This window comes from Vanessa cardui, chromosome 9, assembly GCF_905220365.1.
Source record: "Vanessa cardui chromosome 9, ilVanCard2.1, whole genome shotgun sequence".
NCBI lineage: Eukaryota > Metazoa > Arthropoda > Insecta > Lepidoptera > Nymphalidae > Vanessa > Vanessa cardui.
This window is the reverse complement of record NC_061131.1, coordinates 10,805,797-10,830,512: the sequence shown is the minus strand read 5'-3', so window position 1 is coordinate 10,830,512 and position 24,716 is coordinate 10,805,797. Positions and strand designations below refer to the sequence as shown.

General features: G+C 32.8%; 2 protein-coding genes across 3 annotated transcripts; both read right to left on the bottom strand.

Annotated features, from left to right (window-relative positions):
* Window positions 1-89: 89 nt before the first annotated feature.
* Window positions 90-23,700, bottom strand: LOC124532500 (V-type proton ATPase 116 kDa subunit a 1). Of its 2 annotated transcripts, none has more exons than XM_047107412.1 (15): window positions 23,570-23,700; window positions 9,213-9,358; window positions 5,397-5,573; window positions 5,074-5,234; window positions 4,408-4,588; window positions 3,990-4,166; window positions 3,702-3,914; window positions 3,440-3,590; window positions 2,979-3,352; window positions 2,791-2,900; window positions 2,400-2,527; window positions 1,833-2,056; window positions 1,176-1,407; window positions 687-858; window positions 90-327 (listed from the first exon to the last, which is right to left on the bottom strand). In XM_047107412.1, the coding sequence occupies exons 2-15, from the start codon at window positions 9,327-9,329 to the stop codon at window positions 231-233; spliced, it is 2,514 nt and encodes an 837-aa protein (XP_046963368.1). In that variant the 5' UTR covers window positions 9,330-9,358; window positions 23,570-23,700; the 3' UTR covers window positions 90-230. The 2 variants fall into 2 exon arrangements, with proteins under 2 accessions (XP_046963368.1, XP_046963367.1); XM_047107411.1 differs by lacking the exon at window positions 23,570-23,700 and adding an exon at window positions 23,290-23,446.
* Window positions 14,950-16,605, bottom strand: LOC124532470. Its single transcript, XM_047107376.1, has one exon. The coding sequence runs from the start codon at window positions 16,603-16,605 to the stop codon at window positions 14,950-14,952; it is 1,656 nt and encodes a 551-aa protein (XP_046963332.1).
* Window positions 23,701-24,716: the final 1,016 nt, after the last annotated feature.

Here is a 24,716-nt window from a genome sequence, read left to right as displayed (position 1 = left end):
TAAATAAATTTAATTAAAAATAAAACCTTCTTTGTAATTCCTAATATTAGATTTTAGTTGATATAAAAATTGTTTTTAAATTAAAGGCATTTTTTAACGGAATAATACTTTATTCAACATCTATTGTGACCTTTGCACCTATTTGCATAAAAAAGTATATGCGAATACTGTTGCAATCTATACTAAATATATATATATGTATATACGATTGATAATGTTTCACTTCAAATTTAATCATCGTTGTCCTCTTGTTCGAGAATCGTCTTAAAGCAGAATGGTTGGAAGATGTAACCCAGACCAGAATAGAATTTGCTCATGAACTCCACCCTAAAACAAAAAAGTATATATTAAAAAAATATCAAGATAATTTTGACCATTGCCGCCATTTGCAGAATAGATTAAAATACTCAAGCATGTGTCTCAAATAGTCTGTGCTACTCTTTGAAAAAAATAGACGAAGGGACTTAGCACCCTAAATCTCATAGAATGAAAACCTGACGAGAAAAAAAATTAATAGGGTTTTGAAGTCCTTAATTTATATTCACAAAACATCGAATTATCTATAAAAAATATCATTACCAAAATTATGCTTAATAGATCCGTTCCGATTACAAGAAACAAAAAGTTAATACACAAATGATTATGTCATCAACAGAATACTATATCAAGTAATAAATTTCACGTACCAGTGCAAACGCAGTGTGTGTAAGAAAGCTGAAAGTCCTTCCATCATAACCAAGATGGCGAGTGTGAAGAGCGACCAGAATATGAACGCTACATACAGCTTGATGGCGCCTATGTAGTTGTGGTCTTGGAGACCGAATTTCAGTACCATGCTCCACAGTACTTCTGATAATTCTGTTAGAAAATGAGAACTCAAAATCAGTTGCATATTTATAAACGAATTTATGATTCCATCGTTTCTGATGATTATTTGGTAATTTAATTAATGCTTGTTGATGTTTAACAATGAAGAGGTTGATCCCCAAGTAACGAGTTGTTCTAGTTAAAAGTTGGAAGACTAAATTTAATTCGAATTGTACTTTACTCTTTTTGGAAAAATATGAAACTTTTGATACTGAAGATACTTCCTTATTTTTTGGTACATACCCAAAAGTTCGTTAATTTTACAATGAGGCAGATAAATGGAAATTACGTAATACAAGTATATTTACCAGCGTGAGCAAGTGACAGAGCCCACAGACGGAGATATGAGGCTGTGTGAGAGATGGTACTCAGCACGTATTCGATGGTGTGGATCGCTTGATGGATCATAATTTCGCTGAAAGGTTCGTCGTCGTGGTCGTGCCCACCGGACGGTTTAGCTTGAGGCTTCGGCTGTGCGCTGATATCGGTTTGTTCCTGCATCTCAATGCCCTGGTTCACGTTTCCGTTCGATTGTTCAGGCTGGAAGATTATTAACATATTTTTTTCTACCATTCATGTTATTTTCTTAGTTTAATATTTTTTATTAAGTTATACTAACTAAGTTTAATGTAAGTAGTATATATATGGTTCTACGAACTAAGTTTAACGTTATATGTAAGTAGTATTTGCTTTTAAATGATTTTAGAGAATTGTATTTATTTTAAGATTGACCTTTGTAAAAATTGCTAGCACAAGTAATAACTATTAAATTGTAGCCCTACTAGGTAAGTCGCCAGTGTGGGCTGGGAGGATAGTGACGATGATTTAGCACTTAGAGATTTAATCCTATACTCATGTTATTCTTATCCAATGTTGTAATCTAATAGCTTTGGATCAACACTTTACTTATTTTAACTATTCCAAGTCTGATATTTTATATTAATTAAATAAGAACGTATTCAAACCTTAGCATGGGTTTTCTTCTTACTAAGCAGGATGTACAGGGGTTTGCCAAACAACATGACAGGAATGCAGCAGAGGCCGACTAGCACAAACACACGTTGGATGGTGCCTTGACCTTCGAACATGAACTCCTTGCAGCCACCCTCGGGCTCAGTTCTCGAGAACAACATCATGTTGATGAAAAGGATAAGGACGGAAGGCGCGCATCCTTGAGTATAGGCTATATCTGTGAACATTTAATGTTATTAGCATTAATCATAAATATTATTACAAAAAAGCCTATTTTAGAACCTAACTTATGTATATGTAAAGGATTCCCAATTTTACTAATTTCAAATAGAAGATACAAACACGTTACGATCAATCAAAATTTGGATCTACACTTTAATCAATATCAAAACTTTTAACATTTCATCATTACTATCTAATTTAGATTTTTAATGTATTTAATATCTTATTAGTCATTACATTTAAACAACGGTGTCAAATATTAGTAGAAAAGCATAATTAGAAAGGTCGCTATAGTTAAAAAAATATATTGCGCAATCAAAGAGTATTTGATATCTTACCCTCTGAAAAAGTGCTGTAAGCAACCCATTTGTAGAACATCATGAACACCATGTACGCGAAGAGGAGACACAAGAATACTACTTGTGGGATAAACTCGAGGAAGATGGAGTAACGACGCTTGAAGAAACTGTTGATAGCGAGAAATTTATAGTTATTACACTTTATGTTCCAACTATACGAGTTGAATGAAAATCAATGATATAAAACTAGTTATAACGGATTTGAATCGCGTTTATACAGCGTGACCACGAACGCTGTAAAGTGCTCGAAACGTCGGGATGCCAAAAATAATTAATATATGCGATTCAAATCCGTTATAACTAGTTTTATTTCAATGTGTAATCGCGAAAATTTAAGACAACATTAAAATCAATGATTTCGACCACTTACTTGTAGTTAACGACACTCATGCATACACCGAAGATCATGTGAGCTACGCCGAAGATAATTGAAAGTTTCATTTTGTAAGAGTTCAAGAAAATAATTTTGTTTTCGGCGGACTGGAAGATAAAATATAAAAATTACATTTGTAATGAGATTATGTAACAAAATCCTAAAATACTATTTTATAATCTTACCTGCCAAATGGGATCAATACCGATAAAGTATGGTGTATCAATGTATGAATCTTTAGGATCCAAGGACAAAGCAGCATTTGCTTCAAGCGTTTCGTTATCATACGGGACAATCCAAGAGGTACCGAAAATGTTCATCGATTTCGAAAATATATCGTTGTAAACGAGACCGGTGTACATTGAAAAGCAGCCCATGAGTAGGATGATGTAGCGACCAGCGAAGAAAATGTTCCAAATTTCGTTGTTAGATTTCTTTGCAGCGAGGGAAACTTCCTTAATAACCATCCAAGCTCCGAACATGGCCATGATCAGACCATGACCCAAATCTCCGAACATCACGGCAAACAGGAAGGGGAAAGTAATAATGGTGTAGAGTGCTGGAAAAACAAAAAAATATTATGTAAAATAAAATTTTTATTGAGTCGTAATAACATGGCAACATTGATATTATGATGTATTCGTACCTGGATTACATTCCCTGTAAGAGGCAACACCGTAAGCGTCGATAAGGTTCTGGAAACCACGTGTGAATCGGTTGGTGCGGTTGAACGTTGGCGGCTCTTCGTCGCTTTCGATACAGTTCAGGAAAGATGGAATGGAACTACCACAGGCATTCTGTAATTATAGAAATTTTATTCGTTATTACCTATATTATGCAATGTCAATTCAGTAGACATACTAAAAGCTGGTAATGAATTGGCAAAGGATTAGAGGAGATGATCTTACGGATCCATCAGCTAGAGCTTTCTGCACGTTGGGTAGATCAGCAGTCGGCACCCAACATTCACCAATGAGACACTTCTTGGTGACGTCCATGTTGAACAAGTTCAGTGTGTGGTAGATTGCTTTCATCTTGCGCACCATGATCGACCAGCTGCCGAGTTCTTTGGCGACACTGACGAGTACGCGCTGTCTGTGGTCACGAGTTTGGTTCAGCACCTGTCATTGGGCAATTTATTTGTAAATCTTTTCTTTAAATATAGAAGATAATTCCACAATATTTATGTTCCTTACCATATTAAGATCTTCGAGACGAGTTCGAACTCCTTTCACCATGTCCAATCGTTCCGCATTGGATGGTGGGCAAGGATATAATGATGCGTGAAAACCAGAGCACACTTTCTTGATGCGCGACTTGAGCTGTTCTCCTTGGAAGAATGCCACGAATACTGTCTTGTAAATTTCATTGCCCTAAAATGTTATTAAATAAATATTAGAAACATATTAACGGAACTAAGTCTCTATGCAGTATGCAAATTTTAAATAAATTAAAAACAAGGACTGACGTATGATAACAGTTCATGGGCATAAATACAAATGATTATAATTAATGGAATTTAAATATCAAACACATGTCTAATTGTGCAGAGTGAAAATATCGAGCTTATATTATCTTGGGATTTTATATTCATTAAATAATTTGATAGCGCACCGTGTTGGGATCTTCTAGGGGTTTGTCGAGTTCCGCGCGACGGAGGAAGACATTTCCTCTGGAGATGCGCCACAACATGCGCTCGAAGGCCGGCACGCGCTCGCGCTGCACCACGCCCGCTACGAAGCCGAGGCGGCCGCGCGTGGCAGCCTGCTGACCGGTCTCGTCGGATATCAGTGACCTGTTCAATTTACCATCTTCTTAGGAAATTATTTAAAAATTATACGCTTGTGAGAAAGCCAGTGTAATCAGTCTTTTCTTACTTTCTGTGTTTGGTTTTTTTTATGGTATAGATTGGGGGACGAGCATATGGGCCACCTGATGGTAAGTGGTCGCCATCAGCCATAGACAATGATGCTGTAAGAAATATTAACTATTCCTTACATCGTCAATGTGCCACCAACCTTGGGAACTAAGATGTTACGTCCCTTGTGCCTGTATTTACACTGGCTCACTCACCCTTCAAACCGGAACACAACAATACTGAGTACTGTTATTTGGCGGTAGGATAACTGATGAGTGGGTGGTACCTACCCAGACGGGCTTGCACAAGTAAGTTGGTGACTGTTGGTAGCTTGTATGTCTGTCTGCTCTAATATTTTTAGTTAAAAGTTATATATACGTGTAAGTTTTATTTTTTAGTCTTTCATGTAGATTTTTACTTACTTTGTAAGCGAATCCATTCCGATTTCTTCTTGAGCAGCAAAGAAAGCTTCGGTCTTTTCCAAGACATGTTTAAGCTCAGTCAATTCTAAGTAATTCTGTTTCAGATTGATGGCGTTGTGCGACAATTCGAGAATTTCATTTTCTGTCTTTTCCAAGTGCGCCTGAAAAAAAGATATAGATAATAATTAATACTCAAATAAAAAAGCATAGTTTCTATTGAATATCGATAGACGAAATGTCTTATGACTTGGTAAAATTTGACAATTTAATTTAATACCAATGAGACAAAATTATTATTTTAAAAAAAAAGTATATTTCCTTACTTCAAGATCAATGATCTCCCGAGGGTTGGGCGCTCTCGGCATGTCCTTGACTGCTGGAACATGCACCTTGTCCTTGTGGACCTCCACCTCGATGTAACGCAGTTTGCGTTCCATCTCATCGCAGCGACGCACCTCGTTGACGAACTTGCGTTGGAATGCATTTACGTCGGGATTCAACTGGAATTTGAACACATTTGTTTTGTTATTTATTCTTACTCTAAGCAAAAAAAAATTTTCCTAAACGAATGACATTTTATTCGTTAAATCTACATTTGGAATCGGTGGTAGCTATACGGTTAATTAAAAGTTTGGGTAAAGTGATGAATGATGATACAATATAGTAAGTGCCTACTTGAATAAAGTATAGTTTGATTATGATTTATTTTGATTATTATTATGATTTATATTGATTAGTTGTCTTGTCATTAATATCTATAACAGTTATTTCGTAGGTATTTTTTTAAAGTTTCTACATTAATTTCAATTTATTCCAATTGGTATAAATGGACAATAGTGGTACTATTAATAATTTTACGTATCAAAAGTGATCAGCAAGATATCTCGTGTACCTATTTTTTTAATAATTTCTTTGCTACAAAAAATACTATTTTTCTCCTTCCTATTCAAGTGTCTAAATTATTAATAAATTTAGTTTACAGTAAAGGTAACTTTTTATCTCATTTTAGCTTAAGAAACTAAAGTGAAAATATAGTCAATTATTCTTAAAGAATGAGTTTTAGACATAGACATTTTATTTGATATTACAGTAACGAAAAAAAAATTACAATGTTTTATCATATTCGAATAATTCTAGAAACAAGTAATATGCATTAGTTGAATGCATTTAGTTTGCGCATCGCAGTAAAAACCGCGGAGGAATTTATTTGATCATTTACGTTGCATTTTTGCTCGGTCCAGTGGATCCCGTTTGTCCAGGGTCAACAACTCGGCTGCTTTTGAACCGAACGGTGGGATGTGCTTATAAATATTAGCTCAAGGCGAGCCAGACGCGACAGATATACACCTTCATTGCACGTATAAGTCGAATTAATGGGTATAAAAAAATTATCACAGATTTCTTTTACTAGATAGTAAATCTTGTTGACTTATTATTTTTTAAATGTATCCTAGACGAAATATTAAGAAAATAGGTATAGTACGACACGACTTAGATGTAGCATCGGCAAAAATCGTGAAACCGATCACGTCCGAATTAAGTACGGTATCCTAAATTATCAATATTTATTTGTTATGTGAATATGATCTTTACACTAACTTAATAACTTGTAATATCATATTTCCTAATATATAAGTACGTCGATTTACATGCAATTGCTTTCTCGGGTTGAACTGGCGAGAGAATCTATAGCGACGAATAGCGTCGAATTTCACGATAGGGAGCTATTTCTATTGGTAGTATAAATCGGCAGTAATCGGTTTTATTGAATGCATCGATATGTTACATCTAAGTTGTGTCATACTATAATGCACGATACACGTGACTGTTAATACGAATAATTTCTTGTCATTCGAATAGATGGTTTATTGACTAAACTTTCCATTGCAGTCTTAATGGAATTATTTTATTTAAGCTAAGTAATACAACTATCGTTACTCTGAAACTAACTGATGATAAAATATTTTCTTCTTCTTTATACGATGAGTATTCAAACCCTATATCTAAATATTTGTTATCATTTTACTTGTTCACATAAAACTATGTTTAAACTAGCTCTAAGTTTACTTTTATTTTTATTTTTTGTTTACCTAAATTTACTTATTTCAAATGTGAAGTGTCTTTATATCATGATTCTTACTCAAGTGAACAGATAATATAAATTTAATTTATTGTATTATAGCTACATGTGTTTTCACTTAAACAGTATCATTTTTCCAATTGATTCATACATTTCCTCCGTTTAACGTTGGTACATTGTAGGTACATAAAAAACAAAACTATAAAACATTCACTGTCGTATGCAGGCTTATTATTACTCGTTTTATGTCGAAAGAAAAATATTTTCAATATATAATCGTGTAACAAAAACATATGTACGCTATTATATAAATCAACTGTGTAAGTGAACTGCGTTACGAGTTACGTGAACTTGATCGATCTGTCACTTATAATTAAAGGTAAACTGGTTGCAAGTTCGGCTGTTTCCCGAAGGCAGCTCGCAAGGTTGACTTGTCATTGCAATTTGGTGTGTACCAGTTGTTGTGACATTAGTGCTTTAGCAAATAACACAAAAAAAAATAATCAAAAGAGGTTTTATTTAAATTTCTGAAACATTATTTAATTAAATTAATCTCAGTGCTCATTGGCTGATTATACCCGATGTCACAATAGGCAACCAATGAGAACATAATTTCAGATTAAAGGCAAAATGATGAATGTAGGTTCGACTAATATATTTCAAAGATAACTAATAATAAATTCGTATGCAATACTGTACTAGTCTCGTACATATTTGTAATTGATTACAACAACAACAGCCTGTAAATTTCCACAGCTGGGCTAAAGGCCTCCTCTCCCTTTGAGGAGAAGGTTTGGAACATATGCCACCACGCTGTTCCAATGCGGGTTGGTGGAATGCACATGTGGCAGAATTTCTATGAAATTTGTCACATGCAGGTTTCCTCACGAAGTTTTCCTTCACCGCTGAGCACGACATGAATTATAAAAACAAATTAAGCACATGAATCAGCGGTGCTTGCCTGGGTTTGAACCCGCAATCATCGGTTAAGATGCACGCGTTCTAACCACTGGGCCATCTCGACTCTTAATTGTCGACTTGAAATTGATTAAGCACAATTTAATTATCTATATCTACCCATATGTCGTTATGAATGATCAACACAATTAAAATATTTCTTACTTAACCTATAAAGTACAAACATTGAAGTAAGCACTTAAGAATATAGGATAATAAAACAATCGATTTGCTAAGAAATGTACCGCGAGGATGCGTTTGTTTCAACATGGCTTTGAACTAGAACAACAAGTGTGCACTTGTGTACTTAAACTCATAAACTATTTACGAGTGTTATAACTATTTAATTATCATGTTAGCGACGGCGTTTACATTCATTTAAAATAAAATATTTTTTAAAAAAGTGTTCACAATACATGTATTTTAGAAAATGTTGCGTTTTTAAATTATTAAGATAATAAATTATAATATTTAAAATAACATAATCACCTAAAATATACTTTTTTAAGAAAAGGATATTTTTTTTCCATCGTATATTCTGATTTTAGCCGCGATCATACTTTTTTTATAGTCGATGTGTGATAGAATTGCAAATTGCACCTTTTGTGGTCACGAGCTGTCTACTCAGACGAAATAAAACAGGTTGATCGCGATTAAACATGACCGTGGCTAAAACCATATGTAAATTCAATAGATCAAAAGTGTAGAATGTTCTAAATACTTTCTTAATTTGGTGAATAAGCAGTAAAGATAATTATGTAACCAGTGGCGTAAATAGGGCGGTGCCACCGGTGCCCAAGCACAGGGCGTCGACTCTCGGGGGCGCAAGAATAGACAGACTGAGCAGGACTATTGTTTTTTTTTTTTGCTCTTGTTAAGATTACGCTGAGCTCCTAGTACTCGATTCCAATACAAACGCATTTACATGCCAGTATCATTAAAAACATACATCGCGCTCATTTTTTTTGGCAGCGCATTTGCAGCAAGGAACCCGCGGTTAAGTTTTAGGGAGTGAGACAGTAAAATAGGCAAAGGGTCTGCTTAAATGGGGCGCAGTCATAGAAGCTCTTACTTATATTCTATCTTTTAAAAATAAACTTACATCTCTAAACTGCACGGTACCAGCTTCGCCGAGCTCCGAGACGGACGTGTACGCCGCCTCTGGTTGTATGAAGAGCTGGCAGAGAGCCATCTCCTCGCTCCGGAACATTGCCCCCATCTTGGTGGTCTATACTGCCCCTTTTTCTTCTGAAAAGATAATTAATTCGTTTAGCTTGCTACACCTTATCTCGCTAATCTTATCTTTAGAATTCCATACGTTCATAGAAAAGGCAGAACCTTATTAGGACCTGTACCTGTGTGTATTTTAGATGAAAAAAAAATTAATTTATGCTTATACAGATTTAGCTCTAGGAACTCTGAATCAGTGCGTGGTTCAGTAGCATTAAATTATAATTATAATGTGTCGTGATTGTAAGACCATTTTTTTGAAGAGTTATTTTCAGGATGACCAAAATAAAAAATAGCAAAAAAAGGAATTAAATTCTCATTGGAGTAGAAGCCCAACACCTCGGTTTTCTATCAAACAAATTAATAATGAATAATTTATATAATAACTATGAATAAAATACTAATATTCTGAGTTTTATCAATTAGATTCTATTGAACAAAACATCTAAGTAGTTTGAAAATATCATAATCATAATATCACAATTTGTATGGAACGGTAGTCATAAGAACATAAAATTATCACGTGTCACGTGTATTTAAATTTAAAGCACTTAACTTTAAAGTATCTAAATTTAAACCACTAATAACTTTTTCAGAACGCGCTGTATTTTGGTATAAGTTTGATGCATATTGGTTTAGTCGTTTTTTCATTTAAGTAATACGTAATGTACCTAAAATAAATTGTAATAATATAATATTAAGGATGGCTACTTATGTAAACGTTTGAGCTAAATCGAGAGATACTTATTCGTTCCGGATTTAAACAACAATGCGAAATTCATTGTATGTCAGTATAATTACAGGCACGTGAGATGTATGTTTTATGAATGGCCGCGAGACAAAGCTATTCAATTACCACAGATTATAAAAATAAAGATCAAGTTCATAGCAATTTAATGCAGCTGATATAAAAACTCATTTGTAAGAACGATAAAAAGTTATAGTTTAATAACTGTGAGTGTACAAATAGGTCTTACAAAATAATTAACTATGCGTCATGTAAGGCTAATATTAGTGGGAACGCTAATGTACATATAATATGAAGTATGCAAAATACTTTTTAAATGAATTAAATGCACAAAGGACAGAAATGAAGATATAAAAATTAACATTTAATATAGTTATACAAAATATCAACCGCAAATCCGACTCATTAAAAACATAAACGCATTTTCCTGTTACCAGTAGTTATAAGACGGGGTTTATGGGCTTTCTAAAACTTACTACACTAGTACTCCTAAGGTAATATTATTTCCCTAAAACTACGTTAATAATATTCTATTGAAATAATAATATAAATCATTACAGTATTGACCTTGTATCGGATATATATGACATTTATTAATAATTGTTTCAAGAAAACTTTTCAATCTAGCTATACCGCCGGAATGGGGGCATGATTGTATCAAGTGGATCACCTTTCTACATGACAAGGTTAGAAATGATTGCTTCAGTTATTGTTATCGTTACGATCAATTGTTACTGAGGGCTGGCGACTTGCAGCGTCACGCTAACGAGGTATTAGATCATTTCGATTTTTAAATAGTATAAACCATCCTCAAGCCTAACTATTTCACAGAATTAAAGATTCGGCGAATTACTTATATAATTTATAAATAAATTATTTTTAGTTAGAGTCGACTGCGTGTTGTAGGTAAGCACATAATTAAAGATTCTTTAAAAGCATTAAAACAATCATGTTTATGACGCAATATACCAATGCACAGTATCACGGTATACTAATTAATGAGTGAACATTTAGGTATTTTAATCTTGAGATTTGCGCCTTAAAAATGATTCGTCAGAAAACAGTAAATAAACACATAAGCGTAATGCGTAACGACGTCCGATATTCCAGTACCTATGGTTTTAGATTATTAAACATTTTCCAAGAATAAGTCATTTAAACTCAAAGATCGTTTTAATTATGTATTCATAGGAATAAATGAAAAGTACTAAGTAATACAAAACAAACATGAAAAGCACAAAGTGACCGATTATTAGTGCCGTAATTTCACGCTTAAATGGTTTTTTAAAATGCATAATTATATACACAATCATTTTAAAAGAATAATAAGTATGTATCCTTAACATATTTTGTAACATTTGTTACGAATATTTTATCATGAAAGAAGATACATTTAAATAATGTATTTGCATATAACTCATTCATTATGGTTGTTAAAGTTTCCGGCAGGCAAAAAAAGTCAATCGTAATAAAACGCAACAACGAACAATGTAGTTTTCAACCGACTTCCAAAAGGAGGAGGTTATCAATTCGTCTGTATTTTTTTTTTTTTTTTTTTTTTTTTTTTTTTTTTTTTTTTTTTTTTATGTTTGTTACCTCATAACTTTTCACTGGGTGGACCGATTTTGATAATTTTTTTTTTGTTGGAAAGGTAGTGCTTCCCGTGGGGTCCCATTTTTTTTATTTTTTTTTCCGATGATGGTATCCATATGAAAACGACATAAGTCTTAAATTTGCATTATGTATATGCGCGACAAATAGGTGAATAACTGAAAATCACGTTAACCAATTTTGATAATTCTTTTTTTATTATAAAATATATATTTCAAGGGTAATTTGGTGAAAGTTTGGTAAGGTTCTGAGCACAGGATCCATGACAAAGTAACGGAACGGAAGGGAACGGAACAATTCTGCGGAGCATGTTAGCGATACTCCGTCGAATCTTTTATTTATAGGTTATTTGGATATTTGAGTCACCTTCCGTAATGTGGTTATGTTTATGTAATTATCATAGTCGAATATTATAATCAACTAGCTACCCACCCCGGCTTCGCACGGGTGCAATACTGATACTAAATATACTACAGAATTTGTTTCTATACGACATCACATCGCAAACTTCTAAAATTATGAGTGTTTCTTTACTATATTGTTCATGTATTATATACACAAACCTTCCCCTTGAATCACACTATCTTTTAAAAAAAACCGCATCAAAATCCGTTGCGTAGATTTAAAGATATAGGGACAGAGAAAGCGACTTTGTTTTATACTATGTAGTGATGGAACTCCTATACGGCTCGCAGTTAGGGTGCGATATGGGGCAGAATTTCTTACTATCTTTAATCAAATTTTGTGTATGTGATGTGATGTCATATGATGTACGAAATGTAGTTGGTCTTTTTCAAAGATTTTTTGCTGAGTTCGATTACAGCTCTTTCGAGGGATCCTTGTAGTTTACGCCGCGTGACGTAAAGTCGCATTTTCGAAAGTCTATTTTTGCTTTATTCGCAAGTTTCCTTTGAAATTGTCCTCGAAGTAGTTTCTGACTCATATAAACGGAACGCTAAATCTAACCATATTAAAAAAAATTAGTTAGTCAACATCAGCTTCACTTAAAATCAAAAAATAAATAAAATTTTAACAAAAAGAAAAACCGACTTCTAACAAAACACTATTTTAAAACAAATGAATATGCACGAAAAAGTGATAAAAATAATTGCGTATTCAACATATTTTTTAGAGTCTTCCTAAGTTAAATGAAATGAAAAATATTAGACTACTTAAAAGTCGATTAACGATTATATCATGTAGTTATAATTATTGTTATATTTGGAGTCGGTGTCAGCCAATAAAACCCTACAGTATATCTATCAAAAAACAATACGAGAATACTTTAACAAATATGTTTTTTACAAATTGCCTTTTACACAATAATATACTGGATCAATCAAGGGGCTCGTATCGCTTCTTTCTTTTGATTGTTGGGGCAAGGGCACCGTGGCTGACACCGGCTCCAAATATACCAATAACTATAACTACATGATATAATCGTTAATCGACTTTTAAGTAGTCTAATATTTTTCATTTCATTTAACTTAGGAAGACTCTAAAAAATATGTTGAATACGCAATTATTTTTATCACTTTTTCGTGCATATTCATTTGTTTTAAAATAGTGTTTTGTTAGAAGTCGGTTTTTCTTTTTGTTAAAATTTTATTTATTGCAGCTCTTACGCGATTATGACGCCTATGTACCCATTGAAGCAGGAATTATTTCATGACCAGCGGAAGGCCAATGGCAAAGTTTTTGCGACAGTTTTTTTTTTTTGTAAACAATCGTGGAGACAAATAACATCAAGGTTTACGGTGATCTTCTGAATCCAGTCGTACGGAAACGCATCGAAATAATAATAGACTTTTGTGTTTTTTTGGGCCTTTACTAATTTCTCGATTACTTTTACGATGCTTGGTTGTTTTGTATTAATTTTCACATATACATATAATATGTAGGATATTTCACAAACTGACTTTTCATAAAATATTCTAATAATATTATCATCCGTCTAAGTAAATTGTACGGCATCTGTACTAGAGATTGATTAAAACAAAATTATCTAGTCTTCAGGTGCAATTAGTTGAAGCTATATTCGAAGCACGAATGATGCGTGTAAGAATTTGGAAACAATTTGTTCGCTGTATCGATATAAAAGTAACCGGACGCGATTTAAGCTCTTAAAATAAACATCGCACAGGATAAATTTCCTTGCATTTATTATAACTAACGATTTATACGCCGATAAATTATTTGCAGACAGAATTTTGACGAGAAACAATGTAGTCTGGTTTATATACGAATTGTTTTCATAAACTAAATAATAACGCCAAATTGTGAAATTTTCTTCCTACTCTTTGAAATACAAAAGGAACGTTACTAACAATGTAACACTAATTAGAAGCGTTTTAAACACAATGTTTAAATGTCATCTTGGAACAGGTCTTTGAGGCAAAGGAAACTCATTTAAATTCCAAATCACGCAATCAAAAAATCATTGTCAACGTTCTTAGTGTAGTTGCAAACAAAAAGTAACCTTCAAAATTCTTACAAAAAGAATGCAAATACCGTATCTATAGTAATATTATAAATGCGAAAGCAACTCGATCTGTGTGTTTATTGCTCTTTCACGAGCAAACCACAGACCCGAATTTAATGTAATTTTTCTTAAGCAAGCAAGTAAGGACATGGGCGACTTTTTTGCCTAACAACGAAATTCAAACATTCTTATTCAAATAGGATCATAAGACCTCTTTGGTGTCATGTCACAGTGTTGAATTGAATTTAAAGCTCCCTGGTGACCATTTCCGAAAACTGGAGCGAAACCGTGGACGTCAAACTAGAAATAGGCATAAATAATCCATAACCAAGCATAAATTATCCGTTTCATGGAAATAATGTAGGGTCAAGTGGGGGACAGTGTAACAAAAAAGTTATTTTTCTTTTTAGAAATAAAACCGTTTATTGTAATGTCTCCTTATTTTTTACCTTAAAATCAACAGTCTTTACCTCCATATTAGGTTTGAAATAATATCAAAATTATATATAGAAACAATTTTTTTTTTAGTTTTCTGAGATCACAATTTTGTTATAGTGTGCCCCAGGGGTGGGGTACAGTTTAACAGCTATAGGGGTACAGTATAACAAGATGGGGTACACTATAACAGTGAACTAAACAACATCAATAAACATACAAATAAAAAAAGAAACAAAAATATAACATCCTTTAACTTCAATTATGATCTAAACATATTTTTGGCAATCAAAAACAAACATAAAAAAATATAATATTATGAAAAATCTTTTCTTAACATAGATTAAACTGCCTTAGAATTTTTTCTGGGAATGAATAGAAGTCTGCCTGACGTTTCGTTTGTTTTTTCGTTTTAGGTAAAGGCAATATAAGCTCAATATCATCCTTTTTGACAATAGCAAGATCCGGTTCTAAAGGAAAATAAAAGACATTATCAACTTTACTACTTTTGCGTAGATAACTGACATCATATTCATCTAACTCATTATTCGTCAATAATTTTCCTATATAATGCTTTGTCTGTTTTCCCATAAATTTTACAACTACAAAATCATCTTTTTCTGGAGTTTTCAACAAACAAAGAGGGATATCATCTGAACCGCTAGATACAATATCTGAATCTTCATCTAAATTTTCGGAGCCTTTCTCAGAACTAGCAAATAAAACCTTGGTAACTTTTTCGACTCTCTTTGGTTTTCTCTTTATTTTTATATTTCCCTCATTGGGAGTTTTCTTTTTACGCTTCTTGTTTTCTCTTTCTTTGGATGCTTCTTCAAATTCTTGTTTAATTGGTGTATCGGTAGCGATACAACTTTTACCTCTTTTTCTTCCTTTTTTAGAGATTCTGGGACCAGCCTTTGGATATTCTCTGCATTCAATTGGGCTGGCTAAAATGTCTTCCATTCTATTAACATCATTTGTTATTAAGCTTATATTTTCTTGCTGCTTCATCGGATCACTGACTTTTTGTGGTTCTTCGAAATTTTGTTGAAGCGACAACAAAGTTTCAGGCGCCGTATTTTGATTTGAGAGCTGTTCGTTCTGTTCTTCAGAGTTTTTAGATGTCGAAGGCCGGTTTAGAGATTGCTCATTTTCCTGCATCAAGGAAATTTCGGAAGCCGTAGTCTGGTTTGCTGTCTGTTCATGTTGCAGTAATAATGAAGCTGAAGATTCTAAAGTTCTGTTTGTAATCTCGCTTGGCATAAAATCTTCACTGGTGAAAATGTTCCTGTCAAATGGAAATATGCCGGTTTTCCTAAAACCCGATTTTATGTTTATGGGTGTCATTGCTTTTTCAAATGCTTCACCTAGTAGTTCTGCAATATTGTATATCGTCACAGGTACTCCCGGATGACGCAAAAGCCATGAATCTATTGCGGCGTTGTAATAATTCTGTAAAGGACCAAACACTGACACATCGAGTGGCTGTAATTTATGGCTGGAATGAGGCGAAATGGTAAGCAGAGTCATGCCGTTTTCTTTAGCTATGTTCAAAGCCTCAAGAGCTAAGTGACTATCGTGATTATCAAGTATAAAAAGCGATGGGTTTGTTTTTGAGCTTCCAGTTACTTTTACAAAATGCTTTATAACCTGAGGGAACAACTCGGTGTTCATCCAGCCCGTAGGTTGCGCTAAGCCCAATGTACCAATAGGGGCGCCCTTCAACATGGGAGTTTTGAAATTTTTCCGAGGAAATACCATCGCCGGTGGCAGGGCATTGCCTGTGGCAGAAACTGCGCAGCATGTTGTCACAAGGGTTCCTCGTTCACCACTTGTTACTTTATTGAGCTGTTTTGATCCTTTTAATGCCAAAACTCTTTTTGGTTTTTGTACTGTCGTCGTACCAGTTTCATCAAGACAAAATAGTCTAGTACCGTCGCCAAAACTAGGACACCTTTTCATTACCTCTTCCAAATTGTTATAAAACATTTCAACATTATACCGGTTAAACGATGTAGCTCTTGAAAGGCTACAGGCTTCTGGTTTGCGCAAAGTTAAATCTGGATTCCTTCTTCGAAACCCATCCAACCAATCTTTTGTAGCACATTTTTGAGCACGTTATAAGATATTGTTTTAATGCTGATTCTTGATCATTTGAAAAAACTTTATTAACCGCGTAATTAGGAGTCAACCGCAGATTTTCAGTTTCCTCGGCTGAACAGGTCTTTTTCTTTTTAACATAACGATACAAAGTGCCATAATTTACGTTCTTTCTTTCGGCTGCTTTTCTCAAGGGTATTCCATTTTCTACCAACTCTATTGCTTCTTTCATATCATTAGCATCGTGTAGACCAATTTCCGTCTTCCTTTTCCGATTCCGAACCATCTTATTACTGCGAGCACACCTTGAAAAAAAAAGATGTTAAAAGGGGCACACTATAACATGTTACACTGTACCCCGTTACACTGTACCCCACACCTTATTGTTTAAATGTAAAAATGAATAAAAATTTATAGGTTAGAAATTGCAATTCACTTTGTTTTTTATTTAAACACCAAGTAATTAAAGATTAAATGAAACATATATTTACTTACCAGATATTATTAGTTTTCCAACAAGAACAAAACTTCAGTAGTTAAATTTTTCACAAATTTTTTCCACAAAACATAAATTCTATGACTATTCCGTTAACTCGGCAATTCGAAGTCCGATGACACTTGATTAAGATGGCGGCACATGAGGTTGTCAAAACACGGAAAGAGTTGCCATGACAAATAAGAACATGACAGAGCTAACCTTGATGTTATACTGTGCCCCTTGTTACACTGTCCCCCACTTGACCCTATATTTCCATGAATCGGAAAATTTAGAAACCAAGAACAAAATCGATATCATCGGTGGAAATAAATACAGTAGCAATTATGTCAGTCTTTTTAATTTACACATTGTTGGTTTCAATTATCGTGCAGTTACAATAAGCATTTAAAATCGCATATCAAGGCAGAAAATAATTATAAGTTATCTATGCCACTAAAATGTTTTATTCATTAAATACTATGTATGTTAAAATAAAATACACTTTATTATGGTTTACTTGGTGGTAAGGCTTTATGCAAGCCCGTATCGTAGGTACAGTCGGAGTAAGAAAGGGTTTGTCACCTTAAGATCTGTTTTCGTGTACTCAGTATGAGCGATAATCTGCTTTACCGATCGAGAATGACATATGGCGTCCCAATAATTTGATGTTAAGATTAAAATGCAAAGAGTTAAAGACTTGATAAAAGAATGAATTTGCAAACTGACGAAGGTTTTCTTGCTCTGACTGTACATTACATATTCTACTTCCAAACGGCGAAATGTTTAGTATAGTCTTGAATTGTTTTGAAGGGTGTGTGAGCCCGTGTACTTGCAGACGCAAGGGACAATCTCTTAGTTACAAAGGTTCTATGTAAGGAATGATTGTCAGACGGTTATGGTTTTCGGAAAGATTAACAGCGTAAATTACGCACATCCAGTTTGAACTTTACCACATTACGTTTACTTACGTTTTACTTGTACGTGTGCGTGACTCGTGAAAGACATCTTGTAGATATACAAGATATCTTAGTGTGCGTTAGACGACGAGTAAAGACAGCAAAAAAAATACAAATTAGAATTATAATTATTTGTTAGGTTTATTTTTATAGCTTATGCTTACTTAACCATTTGACACTCCTCTAAAACTAACCTACATTTTTTATTATGTAGTAACTGTAAAAAAATACCACAACACTTTTAGCAGGATAATTACAACATATTTTATTTTTCGTAATTAGATAAATCATTAGTTGAAATTTATAGAGACGTTTCATCTTCGGCCACCCAGATGTAACGTTAAATGAAAAATTGAAAATACATTTATAATACTTTAAGGCCTACATGGCGTAGTTGTGACATATTATTTTAAAAGTCACACTCATATGTTGCATGAAGGTCGCCATGGACGCGTTTCCGGTATTTTATTTTCCCTCTTCCGATATTGTGACCTTTACACTGATATCTGATGTATTTATCTGTTCATTGGATAAGGACCTTTTTGGATCAATCCTAATCTTTAATTTGTCTTGTTTAATAATGATCAGTAAGATATGAAAAAATATAGAATAAACATTACCGCAGTTTCAAAATAAGGAACGAATGGTTTTCATACTGTTAATACACATGCGCTCGTTTTCTCTGCTTATACAACTCAAGATTAAAATTCGTTATTAATATAAAATACACCACAGATAAATTATAGCAGTGAGCAGGTAATAATAACGATGAACAAAGCTATCGATAAACAAATTGTGTATTCTTGTAAACTCACTAAATATAGTCCGCAGGCCGTCAGGTATTAGACGATGACGGCATATTAATGGTCCAATGGTAACTCGGCTATTAGTACTGAAATGATTTATCACAAATCATACGTTTGAAGCTGCAGAATCTCAAAATCAACTACAGTTTATATAACTCAATTAGAAGAAAATCTTTATTGACCGAATAGGGTAATTATATATTTTTTTAAAGTATTAAATTAGGTACAATATGTATTTATTCTAATATTTTTTCAATGTCACATCGATATTGAGTTTAGCATATTATAAGGCTGCAAACATCAAGGCCATGAACATAGTTTGGATTAAAAAATGTAACGATTTTTTTAATTTTTTAAGATTTGCAGATGTTAAAGTTAAATGTATTCATTTTATGGCAATATTATTTCTTTCAAATTTGGAAAGTATAGCGAAAAATATAGGAATCGTAGTTTATACATATATTAGTTGTGTGTGTACCTATAACATAAAACGTCCGAGTTGCATAGTGACGAGTAAGCTGACACTAATTTACAAACGTCCATTAGAAACAAAATGATATAAATATAATCTAATAAGTATGATTGTTAAAATTTGTACTGACTGTAAGTTTTCAGTTTAAATATTGGTCTATTTCATTTATTTTATGTACAATTCCTTTTAAAAATAGAATTAAGTAAAATTAACAGCAATTATCGAAATCGCAGTTGTACTGCCGATCTTGGAATCTCGGAATGTGTACCTACTTTATTTTAAGTGTCACGGACTATTAATTTTATTTACTTTCACACTATTCTAGATTTTCTGCGTTATACACACTGTGTACATATTTCTACGTATGGTCTAATGTACACAAAAACTTATTATTAAATGTGTAATATGAACACAGCTTTGCAGTGATATAGAACATACGGCGACTTTGTAAACATTGTAATATTACAAATTGTTAAACTAACATAAAACAACTTGCAAGCAGTATGAAATATAATAACCCAAATTACATAATATCGCTTGCTGACTATAGAAATATAATATAATTTGTACATTACACATCTGCGAAAACATTAATAAAAATTAACGAAATAAATGTTGTTCTATGAAATAGTTCGCGTAAAGAATGTCTAATTATTATCAATCCGAGCCTTAGCTAAATATTTGTTTTGAACATTAGTCACAGCTGTTTGCCGCCATGCCTTTAATCGACCGATAATTGCATTGGCTACGTCAATAGAAATAGGTAACTTTATAATAGGCACCATGCACTTTAGAATCATGTAATAACATTGCAGCGTTTTCTTTCAGCGCAATGTGTAATGAACAAATGCAGAATTTATATTCGTGATATTACTTAAATGTTCTTTTAATTAAAAAAAAATAATATTTTAATTTATACAATTGATAAAAAGTATTTAATTTAAGTATTTTTACATAATAAAATTATGTGACGTTTCGCATAAATTGTTCGTTAGTATCATACGTTCTAAGAAAGATTATAAAATGTAAATGTAGTCGTAATATAAGTTGGATCAAATATCTAACCACCTAGCAACCGTCAACCGTACGATGTAATAATAGGTCATACTTGTGTTTGATATTTTTTATTAAAAATACTAAAGAAGACGAAACCGGTCTTATTGTAAACCTTAGATAATATGAATAGAAAAAGCCGGTCGGATTGGGTCGGATTCGCGTGATCACTACATAATATAAAACAAGCTCCCTCCGCCGCGTCTGTCTGAACGCAAACATTTTTCTTCTCTGTTTGTCAACCGATTTTCTTTCTTATAATACATGTTGACAAAACATGTGAATTCTTAAACATTTTCCTCAATAAATCATTGACCCATAAGGTCGAATTTTGAACACTAATTTAATAAAGCTTGCACCGACGTTTGACATAACTGGGTATATATCTAAAGATATATATGAAACAGAATGCCTGTATTAGAATTAAATGAATTGTGGATATAATACAATTTAGCATGATGCGATTACGTAATGCCTTGTTAGTAGTTATATAAAGATCGCCTATGTACCATAAATATTAGGTCATCACCAATCGAGTACATCATAGTTTTTTTTTTTATAATTTAAAGATAATTAAAAAAGCAACGGAAATCCTAAAACTGTAAAACATTTTAATATTTTATCTGTACAAAATGTGTAACGTTCACTAATCGATCCAATTTCGAACTAACTGACAAAATTTGGGATCCTTATTGCATATGAATGAAAACTAGCATATCACTATACATAGCTATTGTTTTTTTTTTATGCATAACCTTTGAAGATTTAATATTATTATATCATAGTTAGCATTGCCTATGTTTACCCTTAACCTTACATTACTTTCATTACTTTAATGGTTTCTCGTGCCGTTTAAAATTTCCATGCAAGATAATTAAAACATTTCTTATATCATATTATGCCTAAGATATATTATGTCCCTTGGCTTTTCTCGACTCAGTGTTAGTATTCGACCATCTAACCCGTAAATCAGAAATCTATCAAGGCTATTAAGGCCACACCAATAAACACAACTCGGAAATGCAATATATTCAAATTTGCTTTTTATTTCTATCACATCTGCTAGTTCGTACTGCCAGTGAGTCGTTACTCATTAAAAAAAACTACTCGTTAAAACTCTCAAAAAGCAATACGAATTTTTGGTGTTACTGACCGCTAGCATAAGTATGTCTTACTACTACTGTTCGTTTTTTATCTATTTTAAAAAAGCCCTTATGTAACTTAATCTCAGTTTATCGATAAGAATGTCTTAAACAAACTTCGTTATTACGGTAAACGTGCTGCTTCTCTGCCGATAAAACTTATCTATCTTCAATGAGACATTTTAAAGTAATGTCAGATAACATGACATGAAGATGAATTACCTTTTTTATTTTAAGATAAATTTGATGATATCAAGTATGTGTTGCTATCTTACAAATTCAAATATTAATATAGAAACATATATATCTTAATAATTATATATTTTTTAAGTCTTTTGTCAAAACTGTGACTCATATTTTCTGGATCATTTCATTGATGTTCCTACATCTATGAATTGAATACTGGAATTAAATAATTTAAAGGGATCATCAAAACGCTGTACAAGTTTTAAACATATTAAGCATCGCTTAACTTTATGCGATTAAGCGAAACAAAATGGTTCGTCTTTTATAATATGTAAATAAAACAAATATTGTCTTTGCCATAAAACTCTTTTTTTTTTCGAAGAATTTTATTTATTTTACGTCACTCTACGCATCGTGATGAAATAATTTGTTTCGATCACGATTACAGTATGTAATATGTAGTGAGCACTTAACATGACCATACAAATTATATGATAATTATATTATAATACTTTTACTATTAATTCTAGATTTTTACATTTTAGTACAATACCATACTTTACTACAGGCGTGAACGATTTATTAAGCTAGTACATTTCTAGTGGTTACATAACTCCTAACTCAGTTTTTCTCTCCTCATTTTTAGAGGTCTAATCGACAGATTCCTAGTTTTTCCGTAAAATAGCATTATTCATATATCTGACGTCCATATCTTTTTATAGGCGAATTTAAGTCATTGGATTAGTAAGTATGTTTTTCCTGCCTAAAGGCACTAGTAATTAGTTGTTGAGAACAACAGGGAGCGACAGCCATTTGGGGCCTGCTTGGGTGATCATTAAAAACAATAGACAAACCAAAATTTATACACGTAATGCCAACATAAATATTTGTCACGAGAATTGAAGCCGTTACAACCTGCATACAAGACTGGTCCCTGCAACTGCGCCAGAGGCAACTCGTTTACATTATCATTGTGAAACAATTCAATTTGCAAATATTTAAATAAATTATACAATAATAAAATAAACTGCAATATTTTATTTATAATAATTTAAAATTCAAAACCATTGCTCAGAATGATAATGAGAAGAATAGATATTTTTAAACATTAAACGACAATAATGTCATAACGCTAATCTCATTCATTAGCTTTATAATTTACTAACACTGCAAGCGCAGCATTGTTTTAATCAGAAAAATAACACAGTTTACAAACTACCTATTTATACAACTAAATTTATATACATGTTATAGAAAATATAAGGGCAGTATATTCGAACAAATAAAAAAAATTATAAATTCACGATAGAAAGCATTAAGTCAACTGATAGGAAACAAGAATTCACGTAACATTAGCTCATATGTTTAATTACAATGAAATTCATTTTACATTCAAGGAACAATTCGAACTTCAGGCAATAATTTGTTAATAAGGTATAGTAATCGTTATAAGAATAAAAAAATATATTTATTAACGCACCAGTTATCGTGTTTTGAGCGCCAGAATAAGACCACAGCACACGTTTAGCGCGACGGTCGCGCGAGAACAAACTGAATAAAATTGTCGCTGATGTTGGTGCCCCCGAGCATGTGACCGAGTCAGTAACTTCATGATGTGATCATTACATTAATTTTCTCATTGATGGTACAATTTACTATTGATTTTAATGATAGTTTCGAGTTCATTGTGTACGCCAAACTTATCAAAAAAACAGGTTTAAATGTCAAATTGTTTAATTTTTAGTATATTAAGTACTTACATTTCAAACAGAAGAAAAATCTTTAGCAGTCGATCCACACGAATAATCGTGTTTTACCTATTCGCGAGACATCAGCTGATAAGGAAGAAGATAGAAGAGATATATCTCGTGATCGAGCTGTTAGGTTGGTAGCACTGCGCAACTCCTGCGCAGCCTCCGTGACCTCGAGGAGCGATTGTGTAAACAACATCGTACATTGCTGCGTCGATATTACCATGCATTCTATGCGTTTACCTGTTTATAAAATAGCTTTAGGTTATGTGCCACTTTACTTTCGTAATTTATATCATTTCAATAGTTAGTAATGTATTTATTTTTTAATATTTTTATCGTATTGGCTGAATAAAGGAACCTTCGACCGAAAGGTTATTTTGTGTTTTAAGTAATTTAGCGTCGCATTCCAATTTTGAATATCTGAATAATAATGATGGCCCATTGATGAAACATTCGAACCTTAATCGCTGATTAATAAATAATAGCTGATTTAAATGAATGCTGTCAAGCGCCACTGAATTTTCAAATACATAATAATTTACTTATAAAACTCATTTGAAGCTCGGCGGCATCAAGAATCATTGTGTGTTAGATTTTATCATGATATCGCTATTGTTCATATTGTATGGTTTTTTTATTGAGAAATTTTATGCTTCAGAAGTGACGTAATAAACTTTTCACTATGGAAATAGGTAGAAAATGGTTAATTAAACTACGTTAGATACTTAATTATAAAATCAAATATGTTCTCCTATAAATTGCACGATTTTAAGACCTTTTAGAATAACGATAAGTATAGCTTAATTTATCCAGCAACCTGAATCATCGGTGGATTTAAATTAGACAAAAAATTCTTTCGGCATAGTAGGCATGTGCCCAATACTGGTGAGTTTTCAGACTGTTACCTACAAATCCCAAAATGTGCTAATAACTTTGTCTTTTTTAAGAATAAATAATTACTGCCGCTTTAAAAAATATATATTACTTATACTTTGCCTTTAATTACCTATTAGGCTGTTGCTATTTTTTAAACATTTCTTTAGGTCTTAGAACAACGTATCAGAGTAATACCTACTCTGTTACGTTATTCTGTTCTGATTTTGTTGTTAATTTTAAGCTTGAATTAATACAGCCATAATAAAGTATAAATGAG

What these genes read in the sequence shown, in the direction of transcription:
- LOC124532500 (XM_047107412.1), bottom strand. Translation starts at nt 9,329, where the DNA reads ATGGGGGCAATGTTCCGGAGCGAGGAGATGGCTCTCTGCCAGCTCTTC. An exon ending in GTCTCGAAGATCTTAATATG is followed by an intron (nt 3,915 to 3,989) that starts GTAAGGAACATA and finishes GCCCAATGACAG; the next exon opens with GTGCTGAACCAAACTCGTGA. An exon ending in ATGAGTGTCGTTAACTACAA is followed by an intron (nt 2,528 to 2,790) that starts GTAAGTGGTCGA and finishes CGCTATCAACAG; the next exon opens with TTTCTTCAAGCGTCGTTACT.
- LOC124532470 (XM_047107376.1), bottom strand. Translation starts at nt 16,605, where the DNA reads ATGTTTTATAACAATTTGGAAGAGGTAATGAAAAGGTGTCCTAGTTTT.